Source organism: Alosa alosa, chromosome 5 (genome assembly GCF_017589495.1).
Source record: "Alosa alosa isolate M-15738 ecotype Scorff River chromosome 5, AALO_Geno_1.1, whole genome shotgun sequence".
NCBI lineage: Eukaryota > Metazoa > Chordata > Actinopteri > Clupeiformes > Clupeidae > Alosa > Alosa alosa.
Window position 1 is genome coordinate 25,959,095 of NC_063193.1, and position 15,000 is coordinate 25,974,094.

Consider the following 15,000-nt stretch of genomic DNA (forward strand, 5'->3'; position numbering starts at 1 on the left):
CTCCCCCTCTCTCTGATCTCACTGCAGGTCTCCCCCTCGCTCATGTTGTGTTTCAAATGTCCTCTCTCCATCTCCCCATCTCTCACCATCTTCATCTGTTCTTTTTCTCTCTTTCTATCCGTCTCTCTGTGGCAGTCTGTTTTTCATTTCTCTCTCTTTTTGGTGGTAGTCTGTTCTTCCTTTCTTCACCTCCACTTTTTTGATTCATCACTCTCTTTTCCATCCCCCGTGCCCTGATTCACACCACCCCTCTCCTGCTCTCTCTCTCTCTCTCTTTCTCAATTCAATTCAATTCAATTCAATTCAATTCAATTCAAGGTTGCTTTATTAGCATGACTGTAAGTAAGTACAGTGTTGCCAAAGCACAATTAAAACAGCATAACAATTAGAGCATTGACAGCATTAAGTGAAACAGCAACATGTAACATGAAAAATTGTGTGTATACCCTCACTTTCTCTTTCTCTTTCTCACACACACACACACACACACACACACACACACACACACACACACACACACACACACACACACACACACAGACAGCATACACATTATAATGCATTGGATTAAGTACAGACATTAGATCGGGCATTGTGGCAAGGTGTCCGACTCACTGTCCCTCATGTCATGGCAAGCTGCAACGTATTTTGCAGCCAGCAGAGCAGTCAGTCCTTCTCCTAATAGGTGGACTAATTTATCTTTAAGGAAGCTAAAATTTGGAATTTTATTTGAGAATTGTAAAAAATATCCTTTTCTAATCTGTTCAAACTTTGGACAGTGTAGGAGAAAGTGCATCTCTGTCTTAACCTCACCAGTCGTACAGTGACCACAGAGCCGCTGCTCTTTGGGAAGCCATACTTTTTTGTACCGGCCTTTCTCTATGGCAAGGCTGTGGTCACTTAGCATTTACTTGGTAAGAATCTGTCTCTGCTTTGTATCTCTGACGGTGGAGAGGTCCTCTGCCAATTCATAATCTCGTTTTAGTGACAAGTAACATTCTAATTTGGATTGTGATTTTGTTTGATCATCCCAATGTTCCAGATATTTTTCCTTACTTTGATTCATAATTTGTTTTACTTTGATCTCATTTTGAAAAGCAGTGCTGGTCTGAGATCGATGGGTTAGTGTATTAGACCTCTCTTTCTCTCTGTCTTTGTCTCTCTCTTCTGTGTGTGTGTGTGTGTGTGTGTGTGTGTGTGTGTGTGTGTGTGTGTGTGTGTGTGTACACACATATGTGCTTCTCTCCTCTTTGCAACCCCCTCTCTCTCTCCATCCTCATTCTTCTGTCTTTTCATTTTTCTTTTTCTCACTCTGTCTGCCTGGTTCAGCCTGTCACAGCATATCTACAGTATGCCCATGTGCAGTACTACCCGCATGCCTCGTGGGATGCTATCAGCTGGGTGACCCAAGGTACCGCAGGGGAACACACAGATGGGCACTGTCCTCAGAGAGAGACATTACATGTCCCAAAGTATCTCACTTTCTACAACAATGTCTGTGTGTGTGTGTGTTTGTACTTATAGAGCATTGGACCCAGCAGACTTGAATTAAAAAAAGCTTTTAATTCTAAAATCCTGTGCTTGGACATCGTGGCTGACAGGTAGCAAAATAGCCCTGGATTGAGAACATAACCCTCATTAATATAACACTTGCCTCCCTGTCTCTCTCTCCCCCCCTCTCTCCCCCCTCTCTCTCTCTCTCTCATATCGTTGTCTCCCCCTGCTCTTCGTTCTCTACCTCTCTCTCCCTCCCTTTCTAAAACTGATTTGAAAACTTGCAATGCATTCTTAAAATTGACTCTGTACTTTGTTTGAGTGCTTGTTTGTTACCTGCATTTGGAGGTCCCTTAAACCAGGGGTTCTCAATGTTTTTGGTTCCAAGGACCCCTTTTGGGGGAGAAAATATTCCGAGGACCCCCTCATAACCGTAACAATTAAGCATGTCATTTGTATTCTCTGAAGTTGTGGACAGGTCCACTATCCCATGTTTTTTTGACAGATGTGCCACTTCGTCTTTTGTCAGTTTTGGATTTTGTATCACTTGTCAACATGGACTGACTCAAACATTTCTACACATTCATCAGCTAGCTAGCTAACAAATAAGCCAAGCTAAGCAGTAGTAGGAATGGTTCTTCATGACCTAAGTGAAGTTAAATGTGGGTAGGAGCAAATAGACACAATTTGCTTGTTTTATCGGTGAAAAGGGGCATCATCTGTAGATATTAATTTTTAAAATGATAAAACTCAACTTCAAGCAAATTATTTTGCGGACCCCTTGGCTATGGGTCGCGGACACCAATAGGGCCCCAGACCCCACTTTGAGAACCACTGCCTTAAAGGGGAACTTGGCAACTATTTCAATGTAATAAACCCGTTTAAAAATCATTTGGATGGTTAAATGACCTGTTCTGGTGAAAATGGTGACTTTTCCCGCTGCCCCTAGCATCCCCAGGCGGAAAATCAACCTGGCAACATTGAGACTAGCGTCCCGGAAAGAGAAGTGAGAAACAAGAAACTCGTTTTAAATCGTGTTTCTTACCTTGTAACATCCACATACATGTAGCTCTGCCAAACTTATGCTAACCGTTTTACTAGCTTGTAAACAAATCCATGTGCTTTATCGTTACCTTTTTCAACAGTTTCTCCAGCAGAGGGGGAAATATAGCTAATCCTGCCAAGTTTCCCATTAAACAGTACACTGTAGACACCAGTCACCAATGTGACAGAGTGCAAGGGATAAAACACCAGGCCTAGTGCAGATCGCTGATAGGCAGAGAAAGCTCATTCAGCATGCACACACTGATATGTCTGAAGAACGACGCTGTCAGAATACCTGAGCTCTGACACAAAGACATCACAGACATCCAATGTATTATTCCAGGTTTTGTCATTTCCTTCAAGCTCAGCACCCTCTTTGGGGTTGAATGGAGAAGCGAGAGAGGATTCTTCAATTCTTTCTCATTATGTGGTATTACTCCTTCCCCCATGGAAACCAGAGGGATGACAGAGTGAAAGATGTCAGCGATACAATGCAGTCATACAGAAAGACCTGGGATTGGTGGGGGAAGTGTGTGAGTGTGTGTGTGAGTGTGTTTGAGTTGGAGTTTCTAACCGCAGTGCAAAGTCATGCAAGAACAGTCCAAAGAGCAGCCCGTCCTCAGGAAGTCTATTTATGCTGTATTGCTACTACTCCACACACACACACACACACACACAAACACACACACACACACCTCACACGAGTGATTGAATGGAGGTTTGCCTAACCTAATAGTTTCATTAAGAATAGGTCAATGATTAGGGTGAATCGGATTATTATTATCCAGATACCCTTGTCCTCATTGGCCTGGGAGTGGAGCCCCTATCTGTATCTTTGCATGGAGGTAATAGAGGCAATTACCTGGGCAGACTGTGGGAATTGTGTGTGTGTGTGTGTGTGTGTGTGTGTGTGTGTGTGTGTGTGTGTGTGTGTTTGTGAAAATGAGTGTGTGTGTGTGTGTGTGTGTGTGTGTGTGTGTGCGTGCGTGTGTGTGTGTGTGTAGGCAGGTGAAGGGTGAAGGAAATGGTCTGTGCTAATGAACCCTTCTAATGATAGCTCACCTCACGCGCACTCTCACCCTTACTCACCCGTCATTTAAATACACCATTACCCGGCCGCTACACAGCCTGCACCTCCCTTCCTTTTTCATTCACTGGTGATTTCACTCTGTCTCCTTTCTCTCTCTCTCTCTCTTCCTCTGTCTCACTCTCTCTCCCTCTCTCTCGCTCTCTCCCTCTCTCATTATATCCGTCTGTCGGACCCTCTTTTAGCTAATCATCTTCCAGCTTTCATGGAACTTTTTAAACATGTGTGCTGAGTCTTTTCATTCAGTAGGTACACAAGCACACACAGGGCTGTATTTTGGGCACCAGAGCATGGCGTAAAGTTGAATTCGGTATTTTGCATGTTTATTTTTTAAACATTGCGACCAGGGGTGCGGCAATTAACAACCTAGGGAGGGGCCTGGCGCGTTGTCTAAAAATCGCTATCATACAACACCTAAACCTGGTCAGAAGTCAATGGCGAGTTGTTCATATGCTATTTTAAGAGCGCATGTCAACAGTCATATTGGCAGGTGCACGCACCATCCTTTTATCATTCATTAACCCACACCAACGCACGTCCATGCAAAGCATTACAAATTGCACGATTACAATGGGAAACATAATAAAGATATTACTAAATACTGTACATCTCATGATGATCAGTTATTCACCATCATTTGCAAATTGGTAATCACGGTTAAAAGTGATTAGGGGAGAGGCGAGAGACACGTATGGAGCACAGCTGAAGACGCACTGTCACGAGATATAAGCAACTCCTCTGCAGGATAAATGTTGTTTTATTCAGTCATTTGAGCAACATTAGGGTAAGTGTTGCTTTTTCCAGCCTATGTTTTCGGTGGTAACCCATTGTCAGTCAATAGTGAAAGTAACTGCATATAACTGTCTTGTCGTTGACTGACTCCTTGGTGAAGTTAGTTTCACTTTGCCAATGAGTTCAAATAATAGACGAGTGCAAATGCGTGAAGGCTATGCTAGGTTTTAGTAAAGCATGGTTTAAGAATGACTATTCCATACGGTCTCGCAAGCAGCCTCCTTCAAATGCGCCGTTGAATGTCAAAATACCGATGCATTTATTTGACATATCGCGCTTTGCGCCGTTAAAGAGAATGACAGATGTCATTCTCATTGGTTTGAAATGATGTTACGCCCCAAACACACCCATATGACTGATTAAAAAACCTAGGAACACCTTGTTGCTCCACTTTTGATAACGAAACCCCTCCCAATGTGAACTGGATATCCTACTAAATTTGAATAGACTTTTGACGAGTGACGATGCACTTTAGAATGTCATGATAGGGCCCACACACACACACACAAACAAACACACACATGTGCAAACACACACACACACACACACACACACAACCACGTCTTACCAGTTTCATGTGTTGCCTCCCTTTCTGTGTTCCATGCAATAGCAGTTTCTGAAGTCCATCTGTAGGGGGTCAGTGGTGTTTGAGTCTCATCAAAATCACTCCAGGCAGCCATACACTGGCGCCTTAATGCAGGGGCTTACCTGGGCTTCAGCCCAGGGGCCTCGACCAATGAGGGGCCTCCTAATAATAATAATGAAAATCAATAATATTAAACGGCCGTGTCCATTATTCGCTGGCCTGTCATAGCCTACTCTGGAGCTAGCCTAATTGAGCACATCGCACTGCTCTACAATGACATCCATGCAGAGGCCCCCTTTGTCATCTCTTCTGAAGTGTAACAAAATGTAACAAAACTTAATAAATTCCAATGGGTGTAGAGGAGCTAGAGGAGAGGCTTAAACTGAATGACAAACTTACAAACTCTGGAGATAACGTGGGTTGGATTGAAGCAACGATTAACGAATAACTGTCCATGAAAACAGAAGGCATAGCATGTTATATCGTAGCAAATAGCCTGGCAAATTTCACTTGTCTCACTGGAGTGAACGCAGAACATGGGCTGTTGCGCAAAGAAATGAATTAGTGATCAGCATCTCCCTTCACCAAAAGCTAAGTTTGTGCTAACCCATTCGCACAAATAATAGCCTATGTTATGTTTTCTCCATTGTTAACGTGAGATATGTCTCCATGTAGGGTAGTATAGTGATAATGCATAAGGTAGCCAATGTTCACGTCACATGAGCCAGCTGCTTGTTCTGTAGGCTAAAAGTATTTATGTCCCTCCCAAGCTGCATTAAAATGGTGTGCTAAGTGGACAGAATTTCAAAAAACCTCCTGGGGAACACCCCGACACGACAAACACACTTTTGAAAAGCTTGAAAAGTCCATATGTGTAGCCTAACGCATCTTTTAACTTAGCCAGCCAGTGTTAGAGTTCAACGCTTGTTTTTGTGCAATAGGCTAGCCTGTTTATTAGCGATGTCAGGGGTAGGCTAACGTGATTAAGGAGGGGTTTCTGTTCCTGTTTATGTAAAGGTTTTACATAGGCTCAATAATGATAGGCTACACTGCATGTTATAGGCTATATTAACCAAAAGCGCACGTTAAATAGGTGGGTCAGATCCAGTGATGGGCAGTAACGCCTTACTGTAATCCAATTACTTTTTTCAAGTAACGAGTAAAGTAAGGGATTACAATTGCAAAAACAGTAATTAGATTACTTTTACTTTCCTGCAAGCAGCCTGCGTTACTGCGTTACTAACCCGTGATTTTGCCATAGACAGTAAAAGAATTTGGGATTTTGCCATATGGATTTTGTGAGACTAACTGGTGACAATGATGTAGGCTATAGCTGCATGATATAGATGTAAACAACAGACATAAGTGTGCAAGACATGGAGTGCAGGAGAGAGCGTGAACATGGAGCATTTAATTCATTGCAGTTCAGACATTAAGAAAAAAACATTAACACTGTACACTCTTCGTGGGAAGAAAAATGTTGTCGAAAAATTCCACCTCAAATCTGAGCAAGCACCTAGCAAGCCAGCACAGGAATGTGAAACTCATTGAGACACCCCCAGATCCCGACATGACGGCTGCAGCAACAGGTGAAAATAGAGGACGCCGCGGGTTCCTGTAGCCTACTGGGTCCGTTGTAACAGGAGCCAGGGCATTATAATATTCTGACTGCATTCACTGTGATTTGGAAAATGGGCAAAAATATAATGTGGTCTTTGCCTTTTTGTAATGGGGCTGGTGAGTGTTGAAGTCTTCAATAATTCGTTTCACTTAAACCAGCGTTTCTCTACTGGGTCGCGGAGACATGCCAGGTAGGGCGCGAAAAACAGGAGTTTTTTTTTTATTATTTTTTTATCTGTAGCCTAGGCCCAGGTAGCACCCGATGCGCAATGGACGCACTGTGTTATTCATAGGGAAGCGCTCGTGTCAAGGCAGCTTGAGCGCATGTTTGAATCTGCAAGCACGTTCACTAATGAACATTTCTTGAAGCTGGCCTATCTTAGCGATATATTTGGAAAGCTCAATGAGTTAAATCTCCAGTTACAAGGCAAAGACAAGCACCTACCTCACCTAGCAGATAAGATTACTGCATTCACCAACAAACTTGAGGTATGGGACAGGCGCCTCGATCGCAACAGTATGCCTTTGAGAATCTGAGTGAAATCGCTGAAACGTCTGCTTCGGGAGCCACTCTTGTGATCCCATGTATTAAACAGTAGGCCTACATCACATCCCTGCAAAGTTTATTTCAAAAATATTTCCCAACCAGCAGTGCTCAGTATGACTGGATTATGGATCCATTTAATGCAGCATGTTGGTATTTCATTGAATATATTGTACAATGCTGTAAAATATTGGCCTATGCTTCCTAATATGTTGCTGGAAAACAGAAATATGTGTGTTTAATTTACAATGGCACATTATGTACTTATTTATTATTATATCTGCAGCACCAGCTGATTTTAGCTCTGCTGAAGAGGATATATTTAGAACTTGTCATTATTTCAATACATTTGACAATTTTAAGCTTGACCTACCACTTTCTTAGAGCGATAAGGGACAGTTGGGCTCGAAAAGGCCCCCTTGATCAAAGTGGGGAATGAAAGAAAAAGTTTGAGAACCACTGCCTTAAACTAAGCATTTACATGAAGCACAGTAGCCTATGCCGATTGAAACACATTCCACTCAGATAGGTGCTACCAGGCTCATATAGGCTATCACTTTTAATTGCAAACAGAAAATGTCTAGGTAGCTGTTTATACCAACTTAATATCATGACTATTGCTAATATAGTGCCAAATGTGGAGTTTGTGGACTAGCCATAGGCTTATATTTGAATGGAGCTGATCATTATGAGAGTTGTGTAGATGCTCTTAAAGTGACAGCGCACCATTTATAAATGAGTTAAACTGCATCAAATTAGTAGTATTTCTTAAGAAATATTTTAAACTAACAGTTCTGCTTTGGGCACCAAAATAGCCAGCAGCAGCACTGCACACACACAGTTCAAACACATACTCTTCTTGACATTAGAACAGCCTAAATGTGGCATGCAACAGCATTTTCTCTTTTGGTAAATGCATTACTCCTCTCTGCACTGCAACTGTTAAACGATGTAAATGTTAATAGAGACTTTGGTTTTAATATTTTTTTTTGCTGTATTTTATTTACATCTATTCGAATGAAGGAGTATACACAACTAATTACTTTTTCCAAGTAACTTGACCAACACTGGTCAGATCACGGGCCGGGTATCATTAATCATAATTAATTTTTGCGGTTGGGGGCCTTAAAAACATATAGCCCAAGGGCCTCAGGTGGTATTAAGGCGCCCCTGCAGCCATATCAATAATGATTTGATGAACCAATTCCTACATCACCAGAGAGACTTGCCTGCAATTTGGGTCAGACATGCTGTTTAACTAGAACAGGAGAGATAGGAGAGTGATTTGGCTCCCGAGAGAACATTAAAGCGGATGAGAAGGCCATAATACGGGACAACCCTTACATTGGGAGGACTATCATCATTGCATAATGATCATTCTTGTTTTGAGTAGTGATTTGCATCACGGATATGCACTGCACAAGCGAGTCTCAGCGAGTGTTAGGGATTAACCATACTTTAACATTGTGAATCTTAAGATGACGTTTTATTCCTGTTATCATCAAATAATGATAACATTAATAATTATTATTATGATGATGATGATGATGATGATGAAAATGTACTGCTAGGGAATACCATTTCAAACACACACACACACACCTCTCTATCTTTCTGTTATCCAGGTATTCTCTGTTATTGTTGACGACTTTCTCATTCCATTTCTTTTGCCTTCCCTCTCTCCCACACAGTCTTACACAGTCTCCTTTCTCTCTTTCTTTCTCTCTCTCTCTCTCTCTCTTCTCTCTCTCTCTCTCTCTCTCTCTCTCTCTCTCTCTCTCTCTCTGTATCCCTCCCTGCCTCTCTCTGTCATCATCCGTATTTCAGCAGTAGCTCAGCGCACATCACAGAAGTTTTTGTTTGTGTGTTTGACAACAACACACTCTTGTTTATCTCTTCTCTCTTCTCCTCACTCTCTCCCTCTCACCGCCTGTCTCACTGGAGCTCTACCATTTCTGTGCACAGCCCATTTCTTACTTTTTGTTTGTTGTTCTCTCCAGTTCAGAAAGTTGAATTGGCAAGCCTGTAATTACAATAGTTCCATATTATAAAATAAAACGTATAATATAAGAACAATAACACGTGTGAATAGATTCATTCATTAAGTGAATATACAATCATGGTAATATCGTATTTACATTTAGTGACCCAAATGAAGCTAGCAATATAGGTTTAACTAGTAAATATTTCCTATTGTGAATTGTGCAATTGTTTCAATAATATCTTTCATTGCTCTCTCTCTCTCTCTCTCTCTCTCTCTCTCTCTCTCTCTCTCTCTCTCTAGGAAACAGAGATCTTGAACACGGCGGTCCTGACTGGGAAGACGGTCGCTGTGCCGGTAAAGGTGGTGACGGTGGGTGTGGATGGCGCGGTGACGGACGTATCCGACTCGGTGGAGTGCCACTCAACGGACGAGGACGTCGTCAAGGTGAGTAACGGACAGTTCCTTTGAGACTAGGCGGGCAGCTACATCCTGCTGTTTCTGACGCACAGTGAGGCTTGTGTGGCCAGCGAGACGTGAGTCAGTCCATCTGGTGTGTGTGTGTGTGTGTGTGTGTGTACAGTATGTGTGTGTGTGTGTGCGTCTGCGTGGGAGGGATGTCCTGATGTGGTAAACTGTCTGTGGAACACACCACGCTATCACAACAATGAAGTCTGACAATGTCAGAGGAAACTAACTTTTTCATGGAAGTTTCTTGAAAAGATCTCATAACTTTACTTTACTTGAAACTAAACAGAATATAAAATAATGCTTAGAAAAAACAGTATTTTATTTTCAACTTTCTGAAAGATTGCAATGGACAATAGAGGAGGAGGACAATGGTCAGTTGAAGAGGAGATGATTAATATTTAGCATTTTGATGTAGATATGCCACAATATACAAATTTAGGTCGAACTATTTATTCATATCTGATTGGACGAAAGGCATTCCAAGAGTCATAATGAGTGGCGATATCCAGAACATCCCCAGAGCCATATAAAGATATACAGCTCTGGACATCCTCATTTGGACTCTTTACAGCTAGTAATCACTCCACTCTGCATTGAATAGTCCAACACGAACATTCTGTTCATTCAAACGGATAGAGCAGTGATTTCATAATGTCCCATTTGATTTGAAAATGGACTAAATGGATTCAGATTGATATATAATGTGAGAACAAGCGAGTATGCAAATTATTGTGCATATATAGCCTCTCGTGACATTTTCCAAATATTCATCAAAATGAATGATCAAAAACACAATTTGATGTCTTCAAACTTGATTCATTGTAAGTGAGACTGTTGTATAAAAGCAATATGGCACTCGTGATCATGGCATTGGTAAAGGATAAAGCAACAGCTGTGGTGACATTTCCCCAGTCTTTCCAGTCTTTATGTGCTTATGCAGAACGCTTTCTAATGAGGGACATAAAACTTCATTGTTGAATGAAGTAATTACACTATGTGTATGTGTGTGTGTGTGTGTGTGTGTGTGTGTGTGTGTGTGTGCAGTTTAGCCAGTTTTGTGTGTGATAGAGGGGACTGCCAGGCATTTCAGGCTTTTTAGGTGACCAGGAGTGTAGGTTGCTGCTTAAGCACAGTGATTCATTGTGGTCAGTCTGGACTGTTTCTCTGGATCGGGGGCTAAGTTGCAGACATGGCTGAAGCGACTGAAGGAGCTGAGGAATAGGTAGTATTGAGAGGGTGAGGTTATAAAACTGATGGTTTCTCTTCCCTGTCTGTTGGTTGTACATTTAAATCAACACAATGTGATAATGGTTTTGTACCCCTTTGCACCAGAGTTCCATGAAAAAGTCTATTGTTCTGCCCTGCACATTGGAAAAGGATGGTAAATGTTAGCCAGTGCATCAGAAAGTGACAACAAGGATTTTGTTTCTGCATGGTAAACCAAAGTTCCGTAGTGCAGTATCCTATGCACAGGAGGATTGACAGAGGCACCTATTATAAGTCAGTATATCTGAGTTTGAAGCCATTTGTTTTAAGGTAACAAATGGCATACATTCAAGTGACAATGAAATATGTATGCTATTGATATATTAATTCATTAAAAAAAGGTCTGCAGTACTGAGAGCACTGAAAGGCTACAACATTCTGAAAGGTTTGTTTCTCCACTTTATCTGACTCAACTGTGAAAACAATAACATTTCACAAAATATTTTATTTTATTATTATTATTATTATTATTATTATTATTATTATTATTGTATTAATAATGTTGTTTCTCTTTCTGAGGCTTGTTAGAGTGAATAGGGTTCAGGTGTATTATGTTGAGACTAATGATATGGTTTCCTTTATATTTTAAAATGCATTTTTAATGCTGCTGAACTGGATGTATTAAAAGATTAAAAACTCATAGCGGTGAGGCAGGACTCTTATGTCTTTTTCTATTCTCTTGTTATGCGTGAGCTCTATCATTTATCACTTGAGTTCTATCATGTTATTTGCCACTGAGGCAATGCCTAAAGAGAATTAATTTAATTCCGCTAAAACAAACGAGGAAAGCAAGCACATTAAATTGGACTAATTTTAACAGTTTTAGTGAGAGTAATTAAAAAGGAACTAAGAAAGAAAATTAAAAAACAGCAACATGCAATAATTCCAGGAGGGCATTCATGATGCTGTTTTCTGATCATTTCTTGTGACTGGCAAATGACTTGAAAAAGACAAACAGATCCTGACTGTTTTACTAAAGGCAGTGCATTCAACTGTTGCGGATAAAACTCACTTAAAATAGCTCATCAGAACAATGGGAGAAGGGACCACGCTGGAAGCACTTCTTTCATAAAAGATTCATGTGTCGCCCATATCCAAAGATGCTCTGGCATCGCATTCGAGTTGATTTAAATTATGATTTCATCCTTTCTGTCTTTTTCTCTCAGGAGTCTTTTCTTTGACTATAGTTAGCAATGTGTACACATCCACACAAAAGGTCCTGCATTCTTAAAGTCTCTCCACCAGAGCGCCCACACAATGTTTTGATGTTGTTGTGTTGTTTTTATTGGGTCATGAGGATGAACTAACTCAATTGTTCTACTGCCAGTAGTGGTAAGAAGCAGCTCAGTCAGTAGTAGTGTATAGAAGAAGAGGTCTCATCCCCACCAAGTTAACCTTGGATCATTTCAGAATATTAGCAGTGCAAAAAAGAGCATAAATTCATAGCCAGATAACACACACATATTCAACACTATAGTGAAGCTTTAAATCCAACCTTGCTCCATTTACTGTTTTCCGTGTATCCTGGCTTTTAGGGTTCTCTCACACTAAATGACTGAGGCGAGTGGCCATCAGTGTAGCACAGCGCGGCTCTTGTAGTGGCGTGCAGTGAGGATGATTTATTAATGAGGTTGTAAGACCACTCCTGCTGTGCTGTGGCTCTGGGAAATGAGCTGGACTGAATAAAAAAAGAAACTGCTAACACCATCACTTGAACTCGCTGTTGTAAGACTGGAATAACTATGTTATCAACATGTTACAGATACAGTAACTATGCTAACTATGTGCATATTGTATAGTCCGTGTCATTAGTGATCACAATAACTACCACTGTTGTTGAATTATCATAGCATTATTGGACAATCTCATGACTGAGAATGTGTGCAGTAAACTACCATAACATTATTTGACAGCTCATCACAGCCAATGCTGCTAGCATGACACGCTACCTTCCTATTTCTGGACCTTTACTGTTATGACTTAATCTGCCATCTACCATGACATGTTTTGATTACATGATGAGTGAGGTCATCCATAGACTTTTTTCGGGCCTGTCAGATGCATCATGTAACTTTGTGACATTGTGTGTTAGTTAAGACTGGTTTCACCCAATGCTTGTGTCTGGTCTGTGTTGATCTCAACGTGAGATTCTCAAGTGAAATTACTAAGTGGCTATGCATGGTCACTCTCTGTCATAGTCAAAGGGGCACTAGTAATCTGCGTAGACAGATTGACAAAGGCAGTGTGTCCCAAACATCTTTCTCCTGTGGCACACTGTTTTCTATGAGAAAATCGCATGGCCTGTTTGAGCAGGAGGCGTAATATGTGTATGAATGTGTTTAGTGCACGCATGTCATAAGTCACACCGCTACTTCGGTAGAATAGAAACTAATCTGCTTGATTTCTCACTAGATGTCGAATGTGGTAGAATGGTTCTACCAAAATATATAACTTACCAGTTACGCTACCATGACAGAAAATAAATGTTTATTTTCTATACTTGAGCATATGTCAAGTTTAAAATGTAGTATATTTGAGTTTGAAATGTAACATGATCCTCTTGACTGGCTTAACAGGCCCCATTCTGCTCTGTGCTTCCCAAACGGACCCACTGAGTCCCAGTCAAGACAGATAGACTCACTGCCTTAATCTCAGCCCAGGCTTTGACTTATTCTTTCCCCAAACTCGTTTTCTCTCCCTCCCTCTCTCCCTCTCTCTTACTTTCACTCTTTTTTAATCTCATTAGTGATCAAAACAGGTTTCGGTTTGATCACTGATTTGTTATTTTGTGTTCTTCAGAAGCAATTTGTCCTTGTGAATACGCTTCCCCCCAGACTGTGGTGTTCTCAGCGGGTGCAGAGTGATTTGCAGTTGTTTACCTGTCGGATGGAATCAGTCAGATGTCTAACACTAGAAGCAGCTTTGATTCACTGACACTTAGGGTGGTGGGTGGGTGGGGGGGGGTGTTGGGGGTGAAATGGAGAACATGAAGAGAAGGAAGAGAAATCAGCTCCACATGGCAGCTTTTAGAAGTGCATCCTTCCTAAATGAAGAAGACAGCATTGTTACCTAAAATAATGATCCCAATCATTCCACAGAATCACGTCAGATTAAATCACGCCAAGTGATGTGCTAAATAGGCTCTCAGGAGCATTTTTTTTTTTATTTTCCCCTTTTTTAATCACATGCTCATGTTTTTTACTCACATTGCATTCAAAACCCAAGACGTTTCTCCAAAGCAAAACACATTCTATATTTGGTCTATATTCCCCAGGATCAGTCTGATCTTGACCCATGACTTTGATTTTGTTAGCTCATTGCTCTATGAGGTCAGTTTCAGGGAGACTGCATAATGTCAAAGTAAAGTTCACACATGAGTGATATATACATAATGTATGTAGATCCATCCAAGATAGCTTGCGGAGGTTCCTGCTTATTAAAAACACTACACTGCGCACATTCCTCAGACTATCCACCCAGGCAACTGCCTATCGTCACATTAGTCATATAAAACCAGATGCTGGTTTATCATTACGGAGAGGGCATTAACCAGACAGATTCAGATGTATCATTAAGGTAGACGACACATCCAAACAGACTGAAATTTATCATTAAAATACAAGGACTTTAAAGGACTCCGAAAACATTAACTCTCACTGTCATATAAAACAGCAAGAAGACAGCTGTCACAGTCTTTTGTCACTCTGCATTATGCAGATGTTCCATTTGGACTTTTTGTTGTTTGTTTGTCTGTTTATGTGTTGTTCTTAATGTGGCAGTAAACACTTTGAAGCTGGCATGTGTTCTTTTCACCCACCCATTGCGCATGTCTGCACTGATGTCTGCATGAGCCTAATCTCTTCAAACGGCACAGTAACCGTGCGCGCACACACACACACACACACACACAGGCACACAGACTGACATACGCTGCGCACACGCACGCACACACATACACACACACACACACAGGCACACACACTCGACACACGTGTGCGCACACGCACACACACACACACACACACGCACACACACACACACACACACACGCAGGCACACACTCACACACACACACATACACACACACACACACACACATGCACGCACACACTCAC

The 15,000-nt window shown here is 41.4% G+C and overlaps 1 protein-coding gene across 1 annotated transcript in view; it reads left to right on the top strand.

Moving 5' to 3' along the window:
- The window catches only part of si:dkeyp-14d3.1 (transmembrane protein 132C), a 309,004-nt gene that overhangs the window by 248,885 nt on the left and 45,119 nt on the right, over positions 1 to 15,000 (top strand). The window contains 1 exon segment of the mRNA XM_048244531.1: positions 9,452 to 9,595. Coding sequence (XP_048100488.1) covers positions 9,452 to 9,595 — 144 coding nt within the window.